General features: G+C 26.9%; 1 protein-coding gene across 1 annotated transcript in view; it reads right to left on the reverse strand.

Annotated features, from left to right (window-relative positions):
- The window catches only part of LOC107439816 (tubulin folding cofactor D), a 40,910-nt gene that overhangs the window by 20,181 nt on the left and 1,893 nt on the right, over positions 1-18,836 (reverse strand). Inside the window, exons 2-11 of the mRNA XM_071183787.1 lie at positions 17,218-17,399; positions 15,220-15,358; positions 12,808-12,989; positions 11,317-11,455; positions 9,959-10,157; positions 8,607-8,817; positions 6,496-6,644; positions 4,450-4,675; positions 1,801-1,944; positions 445-734 (exon numbers count right to left, since the gene is read on the reverse strand). Coding sequence (XP_071039888.1) covers positions 445-734; positions 1,801-1,944; positions 4,450-4,675; positions 6,496-6,644; positions 8,607-8,817; positions 9,959-10,157; positions 11,317-11,455; positions 12,808-12,989; positions 15,220-15,358; positions 17,218-17,399 — 1,861 coding nt within the window. The remainder of the gene's footprint in view (positions 1-444; positions 735-1,800; positions 1,945-4,449; positions 4,676-6,495; positions 6,645-8,606; positions 8,818-9,958; positions 10,158-11,316; positions 11,456-12,807; positions 12,990-15,219; positions 15,359-17,217; positions 17,400-18,836) is intronic.

Genomic DNA, 18,836 nt, shown 5'->3' on the forward strand with positions numbered 1-18,836 from the left:
CATTCTAGTCCATGTAGCTCATTATTTAAAAAAATATTTTCGAACTTTGAAATTAAATAAAATTTTATTGAAATGCTTTTTTCTTAAAAGAGTTTTAAGAGAAACATAAGGCTCTATAAGAGGTCCCAAAATTGTATTTAAAATTTAAGGTTTTTTAAAAGGTTGTGGGAGTCCAGAATTATTAGTTTTTGAAAAAATCTCAGAACCTTAAACTACAACATAAATACTTTTATTAATAAAAAAAATAGATATGTAGTTAAACACAAATTTCATTAATTAGTAATTATTTCTCTGCTGGAAAAAAAGAGAAGACATAAAAAGTTATAATAGATGAGATAGAGTTTAGGTTTCATGTTATTTATACATATAAAAGAACCCCATTTTATTACATTTACTTGAAAATAATTTTTGAAAGTAATTTTTTCTACAGATACTAAGCCATACCTAAAATATCAGTCATAGTTTCATTTTGATCCTTTTCCTGAGAAATAGCATGGATTATTTCTGCAAGAGAGAGTATACTTCCATGTCGAGCATTCAGATTTATTCCAACTGCAAGTTCCAACAATCGAGGAACAGCAGTCTTTGCCATGTAAGAGACGGCTCTATTTGTTAGGTTATGAAGAGCTTTTGAAGCCAATTCTCTCACAGCTGGATCCCAATGGTTAACTTTGTGGTCCAATAAATGATTGACGAGTGGCAAAGTATATTCAAGAAACTGAGCAATGTGAACACTAAGAAAGAGAAATATTTAAACCATTAATGCAAAAAATCACATAGTTTTATTAAAAGAAAACTGTTGATAGGATTTTATTAATAACTGCTCTAAAAATCTAGGTAAGAAAGAATGAATAGGTAAGAATAGGTAAGAAAGAATGATGTATCAGGGATCTGTCTAGGTTTTTCTGAAAGGTACCTATTTTGTGAAAATGTAGACATAATTTGTGAAAAATTAAAAATTATATTAAAAAATCAACACAAAAATATGGATTTATTGTTTCTTAAGGGATACAAGAATTAAATTTTAAGAAAAAGTATTTTGTGAAACTACCGTTTTTCCTAAAGTTGAATTTGTGAAAGTACGCTAAACGGTAGTAAATTCGGCCTGGACAGGCCCCTGTGTATCCACAAATAAAATGGATATATTTCTTAAGCAGCCTTTTTCCTTTGAAGCCATAAGAGGGATGATGTGGACTGAACTAAATTCAATATATTATTGACACTCGATTCTCAAATTTTGCATTTGAACACTCACTTTCTTTTGCACACACACATGGTTTTTCACCAGTATTACTAATGGTTTCTGCAAAAACTTTAAAAATCCCTCTTTCTTTTAATACGTTTACGGAATACACAAAGATCTAAAATCAATCTTAAAATTAGTTTCAGTGACAAATCATATGACTGCAGCAACATTTGTAAACAATAAATCATATGCTTGGTGACAAATTTATCAGTTGGATGAATTTGCTATTTGGATGACAAAAATACACATGGATGTCAAATTCATTACCCTTGCAGATTTTGTAAAAATTATTTAAGTGATATTTTTAGTTATGAAAGCATACCAATTAGAGAATACTTACAAGGAGAATATAATATAGATAGTAAATAATAATTTATGCATTTTATTTGAATAATGAATAGAATTAGAGTTTAGGAAGTGGGATCCTTGCACAAAGCATAATACTGATGTCAATTCAGAGTAGTTGAACAAGTTTGACGTCCTTGCTATTTTACTCTAAAAATTGAACTTAAAAAAGAGGGAAGGAGAAGAAAGTATTTGATAATAATACATACCTTAAATTTAGGAAAGAATTTTGTCTGGACCCCACTGCATAGTAATCAGTTTCTGTAAGTATTTCAATACCATGAGGAAAAGTTCCTTGCCTGCCAACATTTTCTTGAAAAGCAGCTGATGCAGCTCGACGGCAGGTTATTTCTCTGAATAGGAAAGGAAGAAAACATTAAAATATTTAACATTTTACAAATTATATTTTATCTGAAAATATGAAGCTAGAATAGCAATAGTTTCTTTTCTATTTTTAATTAACAATAACTGTAAAAAATAGAGTCACTTTAAAATTATATCTAATACAAGATTGCTAGTATAATAAGAGCTAATAAGCTTCATTTTGTTAGAAAAAAATCTGAATTTTTATAAAATCATTAAAAACATGAAATACATATTGGGTTTAAGTAAAGTTCAGGGTAAATAAATAGATAATATATCAAATTATTCAGTATTCTGAATTTTTAAGCTTAATCATAGCCTAGTTTTTTGCTAACTATAAGATATCAAAAACGCATTTAAAATTAAAATTTCTTTTTTTTTTGGATAGTTTGGTGCACAATTTCTAAAAACTGTGATAAAAAATTACTTTAGAAAAGCTCTTTCACATGATTTAAAAAAAAATAAATCCAGATAACTCTGTCTTTATACTATTCAAAAAATTACATATATATAGTGAGCGTAAGCTCTAAAAAAGGAAGTATTTTTAAACTTTATGTAATATTTTGTTAAAGAATTACAATAAAGTTTAGTCTTTCTTTTGCATCAAAGTAGATGAATCAAAATCAACTAAAGTTAAAATGAACTAAATTTTTATCACACTTCTTTCATTCTTTGTTTCATTATTCTTTTATTACAAAGAATAAAAGCAATTGAACCATTAAATGTGTTTTCTCCCTTGAAAAACTAAGTAAACAACAATTATCAACAATAATATTTACATTAACCTTAAAAAGAAAAGTCTTAAAATTGCCTAGTTTAATAATTCCTAGAAATAGTGAAAAAAAAATGATTTCATGTACTTTGTATTAAAAAAATATATTTTCAAAATAATTATTTTTTAAAATATTTTTAAAATAATTATTTATTAAGAATTTGGTTTTTAACTAATCAGGAATCATAAATAACATTATTTACAAACAAAACTTCATTTAATAAATGAAAAATCTACATTTATTAGTCAATCTCAATTAAATACTTTTTTTAAAGTAAGGTTTTCAATCTCTTATAAATACAGTTTCAATATTGCTGTTTTTTTTTTTTTTTTTTTTTTTTTTTTTTTTTTTTTTTTTTTTTTTTTGTTTTTAAATTTTTTTTTATTTACATAAAATAGTTTGCAGTTTCACTTAAACTTTTAACAGACAAAAATTTATCAGAGTTTTTTTATGAGTAAACTAAAGAGCTAAATTTGGAGATACGAAGACTGAAGATAAATTTTAACAATGCATTTGCTTGACCAATCAAACATTATTTTAGACCAGTAAAGAGAAACTTGTTTTATATGAAATATTTTTTTTTGTTTAATTTTTTGTTTTTTGTTCAAAATTGTAAAACTAACTCACGCTAGTTTTTGAGACAAAAAAATAAATAAAATAAAAAGAGGTTAGAGTTAACAGCCTGGAAGCCTAATTTACTGATATAATGTGCAGCCTCATTTTTAAAAAATTCAAATTTGTCTGCTTTGCATATTTAAGGTAAAAATATAAATTGACATACAATTTGACACCAAGTTAAAAAAAAAAAAAAAATCTGAAAATATTGAGTTTGAAAATCAATTCTCTTAGTTTGCAAACTACATTTTCAGTTTCAGAATATTTTTTGAACAGTTCAGTCAATTGCATAACTGCATCTCATTGATAAAAATTGAAAGATCTGGAAGGTTCCTACAATTTGGGTTAATAGCAATACAACAACTAGTTTCGGATTTATAATTTGATTACTACACCATATAATAATTGGCCTTTATTTAACAGTTTCAAACAGTGTCAGTATAATATAATTAACCAGCACAACTTTGAGCAACATGCATATAGAAATACACAGCACTTTACAAAATGCTTCAAAATAACCTTCCACTGATTTGCAACCGGGAAAATTGCACATGTACATTTTCCTGCCAAGCACAGTATTGCCAGAAAGGAAAGCACACTATACTCCAAACTGAGATTGAGGTGGAGAATAAAAAGTTTAAACAATAAAAANCCTTTTGCGGATATAATCGTGTGAGCTGATGAAGAGATTATATCTTTTCTTTGTTTTGTTTTCCAATTTTTTTTTTTTTTAAAAGTGTTAAAATTATGTTTTTTAAATACTTTAAAAAAATTATTGTTAATAATTTTCCTCTCTTGTCATTATTTTTTATTTTTTCCATATTTTCTCAATTTTTACTTATTTTATGAGTTCTATATACTTGCAGCTTATGCGCAGTTAATAAAACTTATTAATTAGTTTCGTTTTTCTCTTTGTTTTCATTGTGCTATATATATATATATTTATACACACATGAAGTTATTAACAGTAAATTGGAGCTACTTACATCAAAGTCAGTTATAAATAAATAAAATAAAATTATTAGACATCAAACAAGCTGCTTTCAAAAAAGACATATTTTAAACTTCATATATAAATTCACAAGAACAAGGTAAGATTTTACAAACCTGTCAAATATGGTTGTAATCAACAAAGCTCCAGCAATGCTGTTAACATAAGGTTGGAGAACTGCAGGATCATACGCTCTGGCGAAAGACCAACAAACATAGCAAGCAGCATCTCTGATGTGAGCCCCCACAGAAAAATTACCCCTTTGTTCATCATAAATCAATGCTTTCAGAACAACACTCACAACTCTATCTAAATGCTGGGGTAAAATAAGTCCTCTCCGACCTAGAGGAGAACAAGATAGTTGTTTGCATATCACTTGCTTATGCTGCTTGATGTGTAACATGACTTAACATACTTATTTTAAAGATAGAAAAGTATCTTAATACTGAAGGAACTTAAAACAGACTGTTTTAAGTGATGTTTCTCATATAAATCTTTATAAAACAAAGTTATAGTCATATCGCAGGTACAATAGTTTAAAAACGAAACTAAGGAAATATTTTTTATAATGCAACTTGTTGTGGCATAATATAACTAACACAATATTTATTGATAAGAGAACTATCTTAGTGCTGAGAAAATTCAAAACAAGTTGTTGTAAGTGATATTCATAATTTAACTTCTCATATTACATAGTCAATATCATATTATATTAAACAGAGGTATAATGATTAAAAAAAATATTTTTTAAGTTTTAAATTTAATTAAGCTTAGGCAAAATAAGTTGCAGTTAAATATACAACATTTGCAAATTTATACACTGCCCTAAATTACAAGTAGCTAATGAGCGCACCAGTCATATTGGTTAATTAAAAAACAGGCTAATTGTGTATTATGTTCCTGGCTGCTTATTTCTGTTCAACACAAGCTCTGTAACACACACCATAATAAAAATAGTTTTATCTCAGTTGAAAGGCATTAGCCAACCTTGCCAAATATATTTAACTTAAATTACAAGTAACTAAAAGAATTATTTAAAGTGGACTGTGAGAAAAATCATTAAGTTATTTGACAGCTTTCACAAAGGTAATGTCTTGTAAAAGGAAAACTTTGTTTAACCAATTTATAGAAATAATTTATAAGGAATTGGCGCTGTGGTAGCCCAGCGGTTATGGAATCAGACTCCAGTCTAAAAGGGCCGTGGTCAAATCCTCGATTCCACTTACCACTAAGACCCACCGAGTAAATGCGCTATGTAAAATCTGTGGAAGCGAAAGTCCTGTGATCAGTCTCCGAGCAGTAACCATGGGTACAGGGATCTGGAAAAACTTCCTTCCCCTTCAGATTTATGTTTAAATTGAGGAAGTGGCCTCATAAATGAGATCCAATACTATGATGGTATGTCTTCGGATCATCCCCAGGGATATTTCCCAGACCCACGCCAATAGTCCTTTGAGCAGCCCTAGTGTGACGTAAATAAAGTACCAATGTACCAAGGAAATGAAATCATAGTCCTGTATGAGATTAGATTGTATAAAGCAAGAGAATATATTCTAAAGCCTTATATATTTGTTTTCATGTCCGAAAAAATAAAGATGTTTAACATAGAGAAAGGTTTTTTAAGATAAAGTAAATGGAAATTCTGAGGAGAGAGCTTTATCTGAATTTTATAAATAATATATTTTCTTATTGATTAAAAATAGTATACTATTTAAATAATTTCTCACTAGAACATAAAAGTAGTGTTTAGGCTCAACAAGTGCCAAAGGTTTCACAGGAGCTCAGAAAACTAAAACTTTTTCAGGAAATGCAAAAGGCAATGTATAACAGCACTTTTGTTCAGTATAATAATTTAAGTCTACAACACATTTAATTGATAATTTTTTTTTTAATTTGAGTAAAATTAGTAATAATTAGGATTGTTCCTGCAGAGCATTTACAAAAGTTTCATCCAGAGCAGAGCATTTAAAAGTTTTATATAATTAAATGGTTGTAGCAAGCTAAATTTAGTGCAGACAAAGTAGATTTGTTTTTGCAAGAAATATGGCTCACATAGAAAGTTTTTTTTAAAAAAAATTAAATAAAAAGTCATTATTTTTCTTTCTTTTACATCCTGAAACAAATTAGTTGTTAATAATTAGTTGAAACAAATAAGTTCTCACCTAGTTCAGCTAAAGCAAGACAACCACCATGCCAGGCAGAATCGCTCTCTCTAAGACTAAATAGTTCAAGAACAGAAGTTACTACATCATCAGCTAATTCTTTTGGCAATCGACTTGTTATTCGTCCAATACCTTTAGCTGCAGACCACCTATTTTAAATTTCAGCTTTATATAGTTTATTTTATTTAATTTAATGAGAAATGGTTACAAAAAAGTTTGAAAAATAGACCATTAAAAAATCATATGAACTTAAAATATATACTATAAAAAGAGGATACAGATCAATTTTTGATTTAAACAATCCAACTTATTTTCTGTGATTATGAGAGAAACAAAATTGCACACGCAGATTAGTATAGGGCTTTCTTTACTTTACAATTATAAAAAAGTAAGGACACCATTATAAAAATTATAATCTCCTGTTGACAATATTAAATTTTTCAAGATAGATAAAAAAACATAGTCAGCAAATCATCTATATAACTAATATATTTATTCACAGGAGTTACTAGAGATTCAATGAGATGTCTTAGTTCTACAGTTCATCAAGTAAAACTTAGTGGGACAAAAGTTGCCATTGACTATGCTGTACTAAATGTAAATAGGATAGATAGGAAAAATGTAGGAAAACAAATAAAACAACCATACACTAAATCTGGAAAAAAGAGGAAGGATCAACGAGACACCTTGTTCAGTGCAAAATACAACTTATAATTGTAGGAGGACTTGGATTGGATAAGACAAGGACTTCCAAATGAATGTAAAAAGATTCAAGAAACATGGCAAAGTTATGAAATTCATTATATAATTTCTGTTGTAACTCTTTATTTTTACCTAAATAGTTGACTTTTAAAATTCAGATGGAGGAAAAATGTCACAAAATTTATTGTCAGTTTTCAGCTTTAAAATGCACGATGATTAGTGAGAAGAAAAGATAAAATATATAATAAGCATGCTTGTAATTACATGCTTGTAACTACCACTTAATCTATTTCATTGACACCAACTGTAGGAATGAATTTCGTCATGCGATATCGTGATATCCGGTAACGAACTTATTAATCTGTATTTCATGGTTGTTTGTCTTATGCTTTAGTAATCTCTCTTGTTGCTTATGCTTACATTATCTTGACTTATTACAATTCTACTTGATTATGCAACATATCTAACTGAAATTACAGTAATCGAATAAAAATATAGGGTTATTCAAAAATGATCATTTTGACCTTTTTTTTAAAAATTTATTTTTCCAGGATTGAGGGGAATATATATATTTTGGGGTAGAAAAAATCATTTTCCAAAACAAAATTTTTTGAGCCGAGTTTACAATTTTATTGCATTTGGCAAGGTAGCGAATGCTTAGAGTGGGTCCTGAATATATATATTAGCAGCCATTAAAAATAACTTTCACCCATCTTTTGTGCATTTATGTTTTGATGTGCAGGTGTTTCTTTTTTCCTCCCAATCACATTTTAACAACAGATATAAATATTTTAAAATAAATCTGAAGAAAAAACATTAAGCGAACTTGTTTCAAATTTTATAATATAAATTATTTCTTAAAATTTATATCATTATCATTTCTTCAACAAAGATATTTTGAAATTTTTAAGTTTTTCTAAATGTTGGTTGGTTATCATGCCTTTTTCTTGATGAGCAGATATTTTATAAATGAAGAATTACAACAAAAACTTTTCTTTATTGTTGCGACTAAATAAACCTGTTTGTTAACTAAAACATACCAAATCTTAAAGCCTTTAAAAAAATTATGTATGCTCTTTATGTATGTTTATTTTTACTACATTAAAATGCAAAGGGTGTGATAGTTTATTTAACATTTCTAAGTTTTTTTTTCTTTTGTACAATTTTGTCAAACCTATCATAGCTTTCTCCCATAATTTCAAAGTATAAAAAACATAAAATGAATACTTCTTAAAATCTCATAGACAAATTGTACAGTTGAAAAAAATTATAAATAAGAAAAAAAAAAATACTAATAACAATTCAATTTTGCAATGAAAAATTAATTTAAAAATTTTGTAAGAAAAGAAGGAACCAAATAAACACAGTGAAATACAATGATAAAAAAACTAATGTATGGATAAATTTACCGAATAATGGTATCTTTGTCTCTTAAGCCAACTAAAAGTTGTTCAATAATATCCTCAGTTTCATCTGGAATGTCATAATTTTCATCTTCCATCGACTCATCAACACTCGGATTATTTTGAGCAACATCGCCACAAGCAAGATTATCAGTCAGCGATCGTTTACCACGGCAATATCGCCAACTCGCAATCTTTATTCTCAGGAAACTTAATCCTTAAATAAATTATTTCACATTAAAAAATATTCTTTTTTCACAAAACATCTTTCGTATCATATAACGAAAATTAAAAAATTTATAAAAAATGTAAATAATTAATACAACAATACATAAGAACTGTTAAATGGAAACATACTCTATAAATGATGGAAATAAAAAAAAAATGCTGCCTTTATAAATAACACTAGAGAAATTTACTAGAGCAATGTTGATAACATGCAAATGACAAGAAAGAACACATTTTAGAGAGGGGAGTTTCATAAACTTTTCTCGCCAACTATGGTCAAAACTTGTCCTTAATCTCAACCACACATCCCTATTTAAAATATTTCAACTTTGTAACCATAGTCACTGACACTGCATCAAGTTAATCAAGAAGGGAGTTCATTAGATAGATAGATTATACATGTGTACAGATAAAGCTAGAAATGGGTTACTCACAATAAAGGTCACTCACAAAATTCTTCTTAAAAACAGTTTATGTACTTTACTGCAAAATTTTTCCTATTCAATAAAGGTTGCAAACAAAAAAAAAAAGTTAAAAGATTAAAGTAAATTTCCTTTATGGAAGTTAATATTATGTGCTAATTATTTATGGTATTCTATTATAGTTTCTGGTATATGCTTTCACACTTTTCTTTAAGCCACTAAGATTTATGTATAAGAAGACTCCTGTAGTTTAGTTTCAGAAAAATCTTATGAATTTAACCTTTTACCAAAGTGGTTGAACTGAAATGATAAAAAAAAGAAACCATTCTGCCATTTAGTTGCTATTACTAGCAAAATTTATGTTACCTATATGCAGTTTTAAAAGAAATTGTTTAACACAATAAATGCTGTGACAAAAACCTAGAAATGGTCAAATGTCTAAAGCAATACATATCTAATAAAATAAAAGATAAATGTTTCATATTCTTCAAAAAATACCCTAACTAAATTGTGACAAGTTTTAGGTGTTACCTTTAGTTCGGCATAGCTATGTATAAAAAAAAGTAACATATATCATAATCATAGTGGATATAGAACTGAATAAAAAAATTAAAAAATATTTTTCATAACTAAACTGAAATAAAATAAAATATGGTACTCATGGAACTTTCAAATAGATAAAATTATATTTCGGAACTTTCATTATACCTATTCTTTGAATAACTTTTAGAGCCATTTTTCTCACAACTGAGCTTCCACTGTCTTTAAAACCACAATCAAGAATTTTCTGAAGAACAGGAGCACCATACATTTTAACATCATCCCTTTTTCCATGTTTGAAAATCAAAGCTAACGAAGAAAGTATACCAGCCTGCAAACTGATTTGATTATCACTAGAGATGAGCATCTAAAAATCAAGATAAAAAATAATCAAAATGGCAATTAAAACCTTCAAAAAAAGTTAAGAAGAAAAAAGTTTAGTTCAAATTAATAAAGCTTCCAAAGCTTTGTATGCAATACCTTTACTAATACACCAGAAACAAATAGAATCAGTGAAGCAGTAAAAGAGAGCTAATTTATTCAAATAGACTAAATGATACTTACAACCTTTTTTTAGTAAATTTTTCAACTGAGGAGCATTGCATTCAAGATTTTTATGGTAAAATTCCAAACACTTCACGTATTTTAGCAATTTAAATAAGCTTGATTTTAATCGAAATTTGTTTACATTTACATAAATAAGACATTCAAAAACTGAAATTTTTTTTTTTTTGAGGTAAAACTGTCACTTACTATCTTAATTTAAATTTATTGATTATTTTTAAATTTGATTATTTTATATCTGATTACTTATATTATATTTTTTAATCTGATTATTTTTAAATTTATTGATGCCGCTAATTTTCACCCTTCTAAGCAAAATTATACAAAAAAATAAAATATATTCAAATTCATGAATATTAAATAAAAATTATATTTCCTATTCGATAAATTCACTTTTAGTTTTAATTAAAAGTGCAAGATAGATACGAATACACTTCAAGAATGTTCATTATCTTAATGCTTTAAGGAGTTAAGAAAATTAGTTAGAATTTTATATTAAAGGAACCCTTGATGACAAGATAAATAAATAATAGTACCACTTGCTGTTTTTATCAGACATGATTGGTAACATAAGACTATAATGCCTAATAATGAATTGAAATCTACTTGAGTTAAATTTGTGTAAGAACATTTTATTAATTGCTAATGATTCATTGATATCCAGAGTTGACAGTGAACTCCGAAAGATTCCAGATTTTCCTTGTTTCCGAACGAGAGAGAGTGGCCATATTGTATGAGTATAAATTAGTTTAATCAATAATGGCCAAACTTTTCCCTGACTATAATGTACTCTTGAAGTTTTGAATGACTAAATTTAAACAAAAAAAAAAAAAAAAAAAAAAAAAAAAAAAAAAAAAAAAAAAAAAAAAAAAAAAAAAAAAAAATNATATAAAGAATGTGACAAAAATACAGGCTAATATCTGAGTAGAATAACCTGAAATATTAGAACTCAAAACTCTTACTTTCAAGCACCAGTCCAAATATTCTCCTAAATAAGCATCTTTAACATCGGGTCTTGTTATAAATTGGGCAGCTAAGAATGCAGCAGAATCTCTGGCTTTATCACTCACACTCAAATATAGTTTGATAACATCTATGATTCTATAAAAAAATTTACGTTGAAAAAATAACTCTAATTTCTATCACGGCAGTTTTAGGTTTACATTTCAGGTGAAAGTATGTAGTTGCAAGGATATTTCCCCATTTTTCAAGCAAATTGAAAAATTTTCGCATGCAATTATAAAATTCATTCACCTTAAGATAATTCCATTCAAAAAATAAATTTCATTAAATATTTATTATTCTATTAATTAATATTTGAAAAAATTTTGAATTGTAAGGTCTAAAATTTTTTACATCATTTTAAAGTATTTAACTTTACTTGGCAAAATACGAAATTTGAACAAAATCAGTTGAATAGTTCCAGAGAAATCAAATTTTTAAAAAAGTAATATATTTAAATTTAGATTTTTTTAAGAAACTATTTGTATGATTTCTCTCATGTTTTGTATTTCACCATGTAACATTAGATACTTCAAAATAATGTAAAATTTGTAAATATTACAATTGAATTACTTTTTTAGATATTATTAAATAAATTAATAAATATTCACAAAAATTAATTTTTTGTGAGTTAATTTTGGGATAATCCAATTTTATAATTGTGTGCAAAAAGTTTTCAAATTAATAAGATATAACATAATACGCAAAAAGTAAAATTAACATTAAAGGATCCAAACTTTGGAGCGCTCATCTGACCAAACTATGGGAAACATATTTTCCAGATGGAGGATACAGATTTTAGGGGTCAAAAATCTGAATCCATCAACAACAACAAAAAAAAAAAGCATGTGTATTCAGAGAAAGTATACTTTTGTGTCTGATTTTGTAACTTAAAATATTGTCTGCACTAATTAATTAGCATATCCCAGGTCTATTAAGATTGAGTCCTAGAATGCAATGATCCAATCATTAGATCAAAAGTTATTCAGGGTGATCCATTTTTTTTGGTATACTGTACATCTAAAGAACGTAAAATGCAGGGCATAATTACTCGTTATTAGGTTGGATGCACTGTTGCCAGTTGTAGTGATTCTTTCATTGTTCTTTTATAGAACAGCATAAGTAAACAAACTACACAAAAACATTAAGATATAGTTAATTTTATATTAATTGTCATTATATTCAAATCGGATCTTACCAATCAAACAGAATGTTGTTTATCCCGCCATGTTTATTTTCAATCTGATTGAATTTTCAGTCAGTTATGGAAGACACAATTTCAAATTTCAAGACTCAAGTTGCCACAATGCGTCCAAACAATCATACAAAAATTATATTTTAAAGTAATGAAAATGTTATGGCAGAAGTATATAAATATATATATACATATAGATATAAAAATAATCTGCTAAATTTTTCTAGAAATATAATAGCATATAAATTTATTATACCTTTGCATAACTGGTTTCTTTTCACATTTTTCATCAGTTGTATCATCTAAGCGGTGCATATGAAAAGGTATCATTACAATTATGGACATCCATAAGAGCAACATATAACGAGTTTCCCACGTAGAGGCATCATGAGGATCTTGAGCATTTAACAAGCTTAAAACTGGTTCTACATCACTTACCTACAAATAGTAATTTTGAAAAAAAAAAAAACAATAATTGACGTGAATAAATTTAAAATATTTATGTAAAATTGAATAAAACATTTTACTTAAAAAGAAATGTTACAAAGCACATTGATTAGAAAAGGAAATTAACTATTTAAACAACAAAGAAACAATAAGACAATGCAAAACAAATTAACCAACATCATTTGTGCCAAACAGAAATAAAAAATAAATAATGTATGTATTTAATTTATAATTAATAAAATATGTCTGAATTTTTTAAATTCTTTTCTCGAACCTGTTTTTTTTTTACAAGCACTTCATTATAATGAGGAAATACTGCAGTCCTCTGAAGCTCTTTATTAACGAGTTCGACTGTATTTTGTAATCAAAATTATTGAAACATAAATCAATTTTCCATATTTATGGAATCAATCAAATTAGTTTTTTTTAAAATAATCAAAAATAAAACAAAATAACGGAGCAAAGTGATTTAGAAACTCACAAAATGACCCAAAATTGCCAACTTAAATGAAACAGGAGTGGGCATAAGCTAAAAATAGTTAAAATCGAGAATATTTTTCTTTTTTACTGTAATGAAAACTGAGACTTTTATTAACTTTCACAGTAATAAATAAATCAAAACTTTTATGATGTAAAAATTTTCATATTTTTAGTGATTTGTGTTTGTTAGCAATTGAAATGTCCATTGTTCTTTGACATTTTTTATGAGAACTGAGTTTTTTCCTATTTGATGTTAATCTAAAATCATGCTAAAGCTACCTCATTTTCTTTTTTTACATACAAGTAACATGCAATTGAATTCTCATTGAGAATGGTTTTATATTTTCCTTGGCGAAGGGTTAATTAAAATGATCAAATCAGCTTTATATATAAGTGTGTGTACACATAAAAAATAAGAATCTTATTAGCTATAGAAAATATTTCAGGGTTTTGAACTTTAAAAAGTAACAGATATGAAAATTTTTGTTTTAATTCTTTGTCAAATTACTGCTATACTAATTGTTGATTGCGTTTTATTTTTTCATAATATAAATTATTTACTTTTCATATAAATCTTTAAAAAAAAGGGATTACTGTTTTACATTAGGATCTGCTTTAAGCAAACAAATGACCCAGATATTTAGAAGTCCTAGGTTCCAAGGACCCGTACTTTCTCGAGTCAGGCAGAATCGCTGGCACGTACTCTCATAGTTGTTTATTTTATTTAACAGGAATTAAATTGTTGTATTAAAATATTAATATATACATAATGAGCAAATTCACCATTGACAAATGTTGCCCTCGAAGATACCAAAATTCTTATAACTCTGTTAATAAAAAATTGAGCAGTTCTATTTTTATTAAAAATAAGTCTTGGTGACATTTACACATACACTGATTTTTATCAACATTTAAAACATTTTCAAAAAATTAAAATCTAGATGTTATGGGTGTAACACAACATGTAACATATTGATGATATCATATCGTGTTATGTGAACACACATAATAGAAAGTGATGATCAAAACTATAGAGAAATAGTGTAACAACATCCAGAAAATTCTCTAAGATTTAGATAGGTTTTTCAAAAAACAAAGTAGATGATCAAAGAAATAATTTTAAAGGAGATTATGTACAAAGAATTATATTTTTTAAAGAAAACTTACATTAAAGGCACTAGAATTTTTTGACTGACACAATAATGGAAAAAAAAAGCATGAACAAGCATAGACGATGTTCCATAACCACTATACAGGAAACATCACTATTTATTGCAAGAAGAAACAAAAATAAAGTGGCAATTATTAAAACACGACCAGTTACATCAAGTAATATAACTGGTACTGATGTTTTTTATCCCTCCTTCACCATTAGTGACTTTACAGATTTTGAAAAATTTTTTACTTCTCCCATACAAAAAAATTTTATTTTAATAACCCCTAATGTACATTAAATTTTTGACAAAAACTCTAAAAATGTATATCAGGCGTAATCATTGCGTAACATCTATATTTAATACTATGGAAGGTTTAAAATTAAGTAAATTTGATTAAGTACAAAGAGGATCTGTAAGTAGTAAAAGTAGGCTCAGTCTAATGATCTCTAGTNAAAAAAAAAAAAAAAAAAAAAAAAAAAAAAAAAAAAAAAAAAAAAAAAAAAAAAAAAGAAAAAGAATGTGACAAAAATACATGCTAATATTTGAGTAGAATATCCTAAAATATTAGAACTCAAAACTCTTACTTTCAAGCACCAATCCAAATATTCTCCTAAATAAGCATCTTTAACATCAGGTCTTGTTATAAATTGGGCAGCTAAGAATGCAGCAGAATCTCTGGCTTTATCACTCACACTCAAATATAGTTTGATAACATCTATGATTCTATCAAAAAAAAAAAAAAAATTACGTTGAAAAAATAACTCTAATTTCTATAACTCAGGATTACATTTTAGGTGAGAGTATGTAGTTACAATGATGGAGGACAAAACTCTCAATTTTCTAGTCAGGAAAACAGTGCTTTATATCACTTAACTAAATAACCTAGCATCAAAAGATACAGATGCTTTGTAAAAATTCACGCGGCTATATATTGTTAGAAATTAATAATTTTAATTAATTGTACAGTGGGCCAAAAAAATGCGGATTACCTAGAATAACTTTTGATCTAATGAACGGATCTTTACGTTTTAAGACTCAATCTTCAAGGTTCGTGGGGGTGAGCTCAAATATGCCAATAAATGCAGACAATGTTTTAAGTTACGAAATCAGACACAAAAACGTACTTTCTCTGTATAAACATACCTTTTTTTCCGACAGATTTCTGACCCTTAAAATAAAGGGGTAGTCGCAATCTGGGAAATATGGTAGCCATAGTTTGATCAAGAGAGTGGTTCAAAATTTGGACCCTTTAACGTTAATTCCACTTTTCACGTATTTCGCCATATCTTGAGAACTTTTCAAGCAAATTGAAACATTTTTGTACGCAATTATAGTTTTTTTTTACCTTAAGATAATTCCATGCAAAAAAATTATTTCATTAATTAATAGCCAAAAAAATTTTGAATTGCAAGGTCTACAATTTTCTTTACATCATTTTAAAGTATTTAATTTTATTTGGCAAAATATAATTAAATACTTTAAATGATGTAAAGAAAGCAAAATCGGCTGAATAGTTCCAGAGAAATCAAATTTCTTAAAAAATCGTATGTTTAAAATTAGATTTTTTAGAAATTATTTGTATGATTTCTCTCATGTTTTGTATTTTGCCATGTAAAATTAGGTACTTCAGAATAATGTAAAAATTTGTAAACCTTACTATTCAAATTTTTTTAGATATTATTAAATAAATTGATAAATATTCAAAATTTTTTTTTTTGCAAGGTAATTTTGGGGAAAACCAATTTTATAATTGTGTGCAAAATTTGCCTTAAAAGTTCTTGAGATATAGCATAATACGCAAAAAGTAAAATTAACATTAAGGCATCCATACTTAGGAGAGCTCAACTGATCAAACTAAGGGGACAATATTTCCCAGATTGAGGCTACCCCCTATATTTTGGGGGTCAAAAATCCGAATTCATAAAAAAAAAAAAAAAAAAAAAAAAAGGTATGCATATTCAGAGAAAGTACATTTTTGTGTCTGATTTTGAAACTTAAAATATCGTCTGCACTAATTAATTACCATATTCGAGGTCACCCCTTGAACTATTAAGATTGAGTCCGAGAATGTGATGATCCAATCATTAAATCAAAAGTTATTCAGGGTGATCCGTTTTTTTTTCTTTCTTTTCGTGTGCACTGTACATCTAAAGAGCATAAAATGCAGGATGTACTTATTCGTTATCACTGTTTCTAGTTGTAGTGATTCTTTAATTGTTCTTTTATAGAACAGCATAAGTAAACAAACTACACAAAAAAATTAAGATCCAGTTAATTTTATACGAATTGTCATCATATTCAAATTGGATCTTACCAATCCAAAAGGATGTTTATCCCGCCATGTTTATTTTCAATCTGATTGAATTTTCAGTCAGTTATGGAAGACACAATTCCAAATTTCCCTTTTGAAGGGATCAAACCAAATTCTAGACTCAAGTTGCCACAATGTACCCAAACAATCATAAAAAATAAAATTTTAAAGTAATGAAAATGTTTTGTTAGGAGTATATAAATAGAGATGTATATAAAAAAATAATCTGCTAAATTTTCCAGAAAAATAATAGCATATCAATTTATTATACCTTTGCATAACTGGTTTCTTTTCACATTTTTCATCAGTTGTATCATCTAAGCGGTGCATATGAAAAGGTATCATTACAATTATGGACATCCATAAGAGCAACATATAACGAGTTTCCCACGTAGAGGCATCATGAGGATCTTGAGCATTTAACAAGCTTAAAACTGGTTCTACATCACTTACCTACAAATAGTAATTTTGAAAANAAAAAAAAAAAAAAAAAAATTGAAGTGAATAAATTTAAAATATTTATGCAAAATTCAATAAAACATTTTACTTAAAAAGAAATGTATATATAAAGCATATTGATTAGAAAAGGAAATTACCTATTTAAACAACAAAGAAAAAATACGACAATTCAAAACAAATTAACCAATTTCATTTGTACCAAACAGAAATAAAAAAATAAAGAACATATGTATTTAATTTATAATTAATAAAATATGCATTAACTTTTTAAATTTTTTTCTTGAACTTGTTTTTTTTACAAGCACTTGGTTATAATGAGGAAATACTGTGTCTCCTGAAGCTCTTTATTAACGAGTTCAACTGTATTTGGTAATCAAAATTATTGAAGCATATATTAATTTTCCATATTTATGGAATCAATGAAATTAGTTTTTTTTTTAAATAATCAAAAATAAAACAAAATAACGGAGCAAAGTGATTTTGAACTCATAAAATGACCCAAAATTGCCAACTTAAATTAAACAGGAGTGGGCATGAGAATTGCTGACATGAACATAATTTTGCAATATATATATATATATTCATAATATATATTCATTCTTCTTAGTATACATCCTTACTTATTACACACATTTTAAGCAAATGTTATGAACTTTTGAAGTTAATACACTTTGTTTTAGTGTAAAAAGAAGGAAAAGAAGAATTAGATGAGACTAATTTTCCAATGTAAGTCAGTGACTCCATTTGAGCACTATAGTGTGTTTAATAGACTCCATAACTTTTTGCCCTTTCTTTCCTTAACCCTTCTTTATTTCCCCCCCAAACTCTGCAATGGATTTCGTAAACTTTTGTTATTTTCAACTCTTTTTTTTAGTTTGTCATTGCTGTCAATGCATAGATTTATAGGGGAAAGGAAAAATAGCCATCACACCCCCTTGTTGCACTTGTCTTTGAAAGTTTGCAGTTACTTCCCCTATCATTAAATTATAATTATTATTAATCATATTAATTATTAAATCATAACTACAGACATTTAAAAACATACATTTATTATTTTATTAATATATGTATGCATTTCAAATAAATTACTAAGCTAATTAGCTCATCAACTCGATATATATGTTAATTTATTTATAAAAATTAGTAATTAATATGATTGCTTTGCTACATTTAATAAAGCAAAAAGAAAAAATTCCGTTTACTAATTGACAATGATTTTTAATAGAACATGTAAAGCCCATAGAAAGAAATTACTGCCTTTTTAGAATAATAATGCCCTTTTTTAAAATTTTTTCACCCTGCCCTTTTTTCTGCCTAAAATGAGCTCTGCCTCGAGTAATTTCTTTTTTTACATACAAGTAACATGCACTTCAATTCTCATTGATAATGATTTTATATTATCCTTGGCGAAGGGTTAATTAAAATGATCAA

Source organism: Parasteatoda tepidariorum, chromosome 7 (genome assembly GCF_043381705.1).
Source record: "Parasteatoda tepidariorum isolate YZ-2023 chromosome 7, CAS_Ptep_4.0, whole genome shotgun sequence".
Lineage (NCBI taxonomy): Eukaryota > Metazoa > Arthropoda > Arachnida > Araneae > Theridiidae > Parasteatoda > Parasteatoda tepidariorum.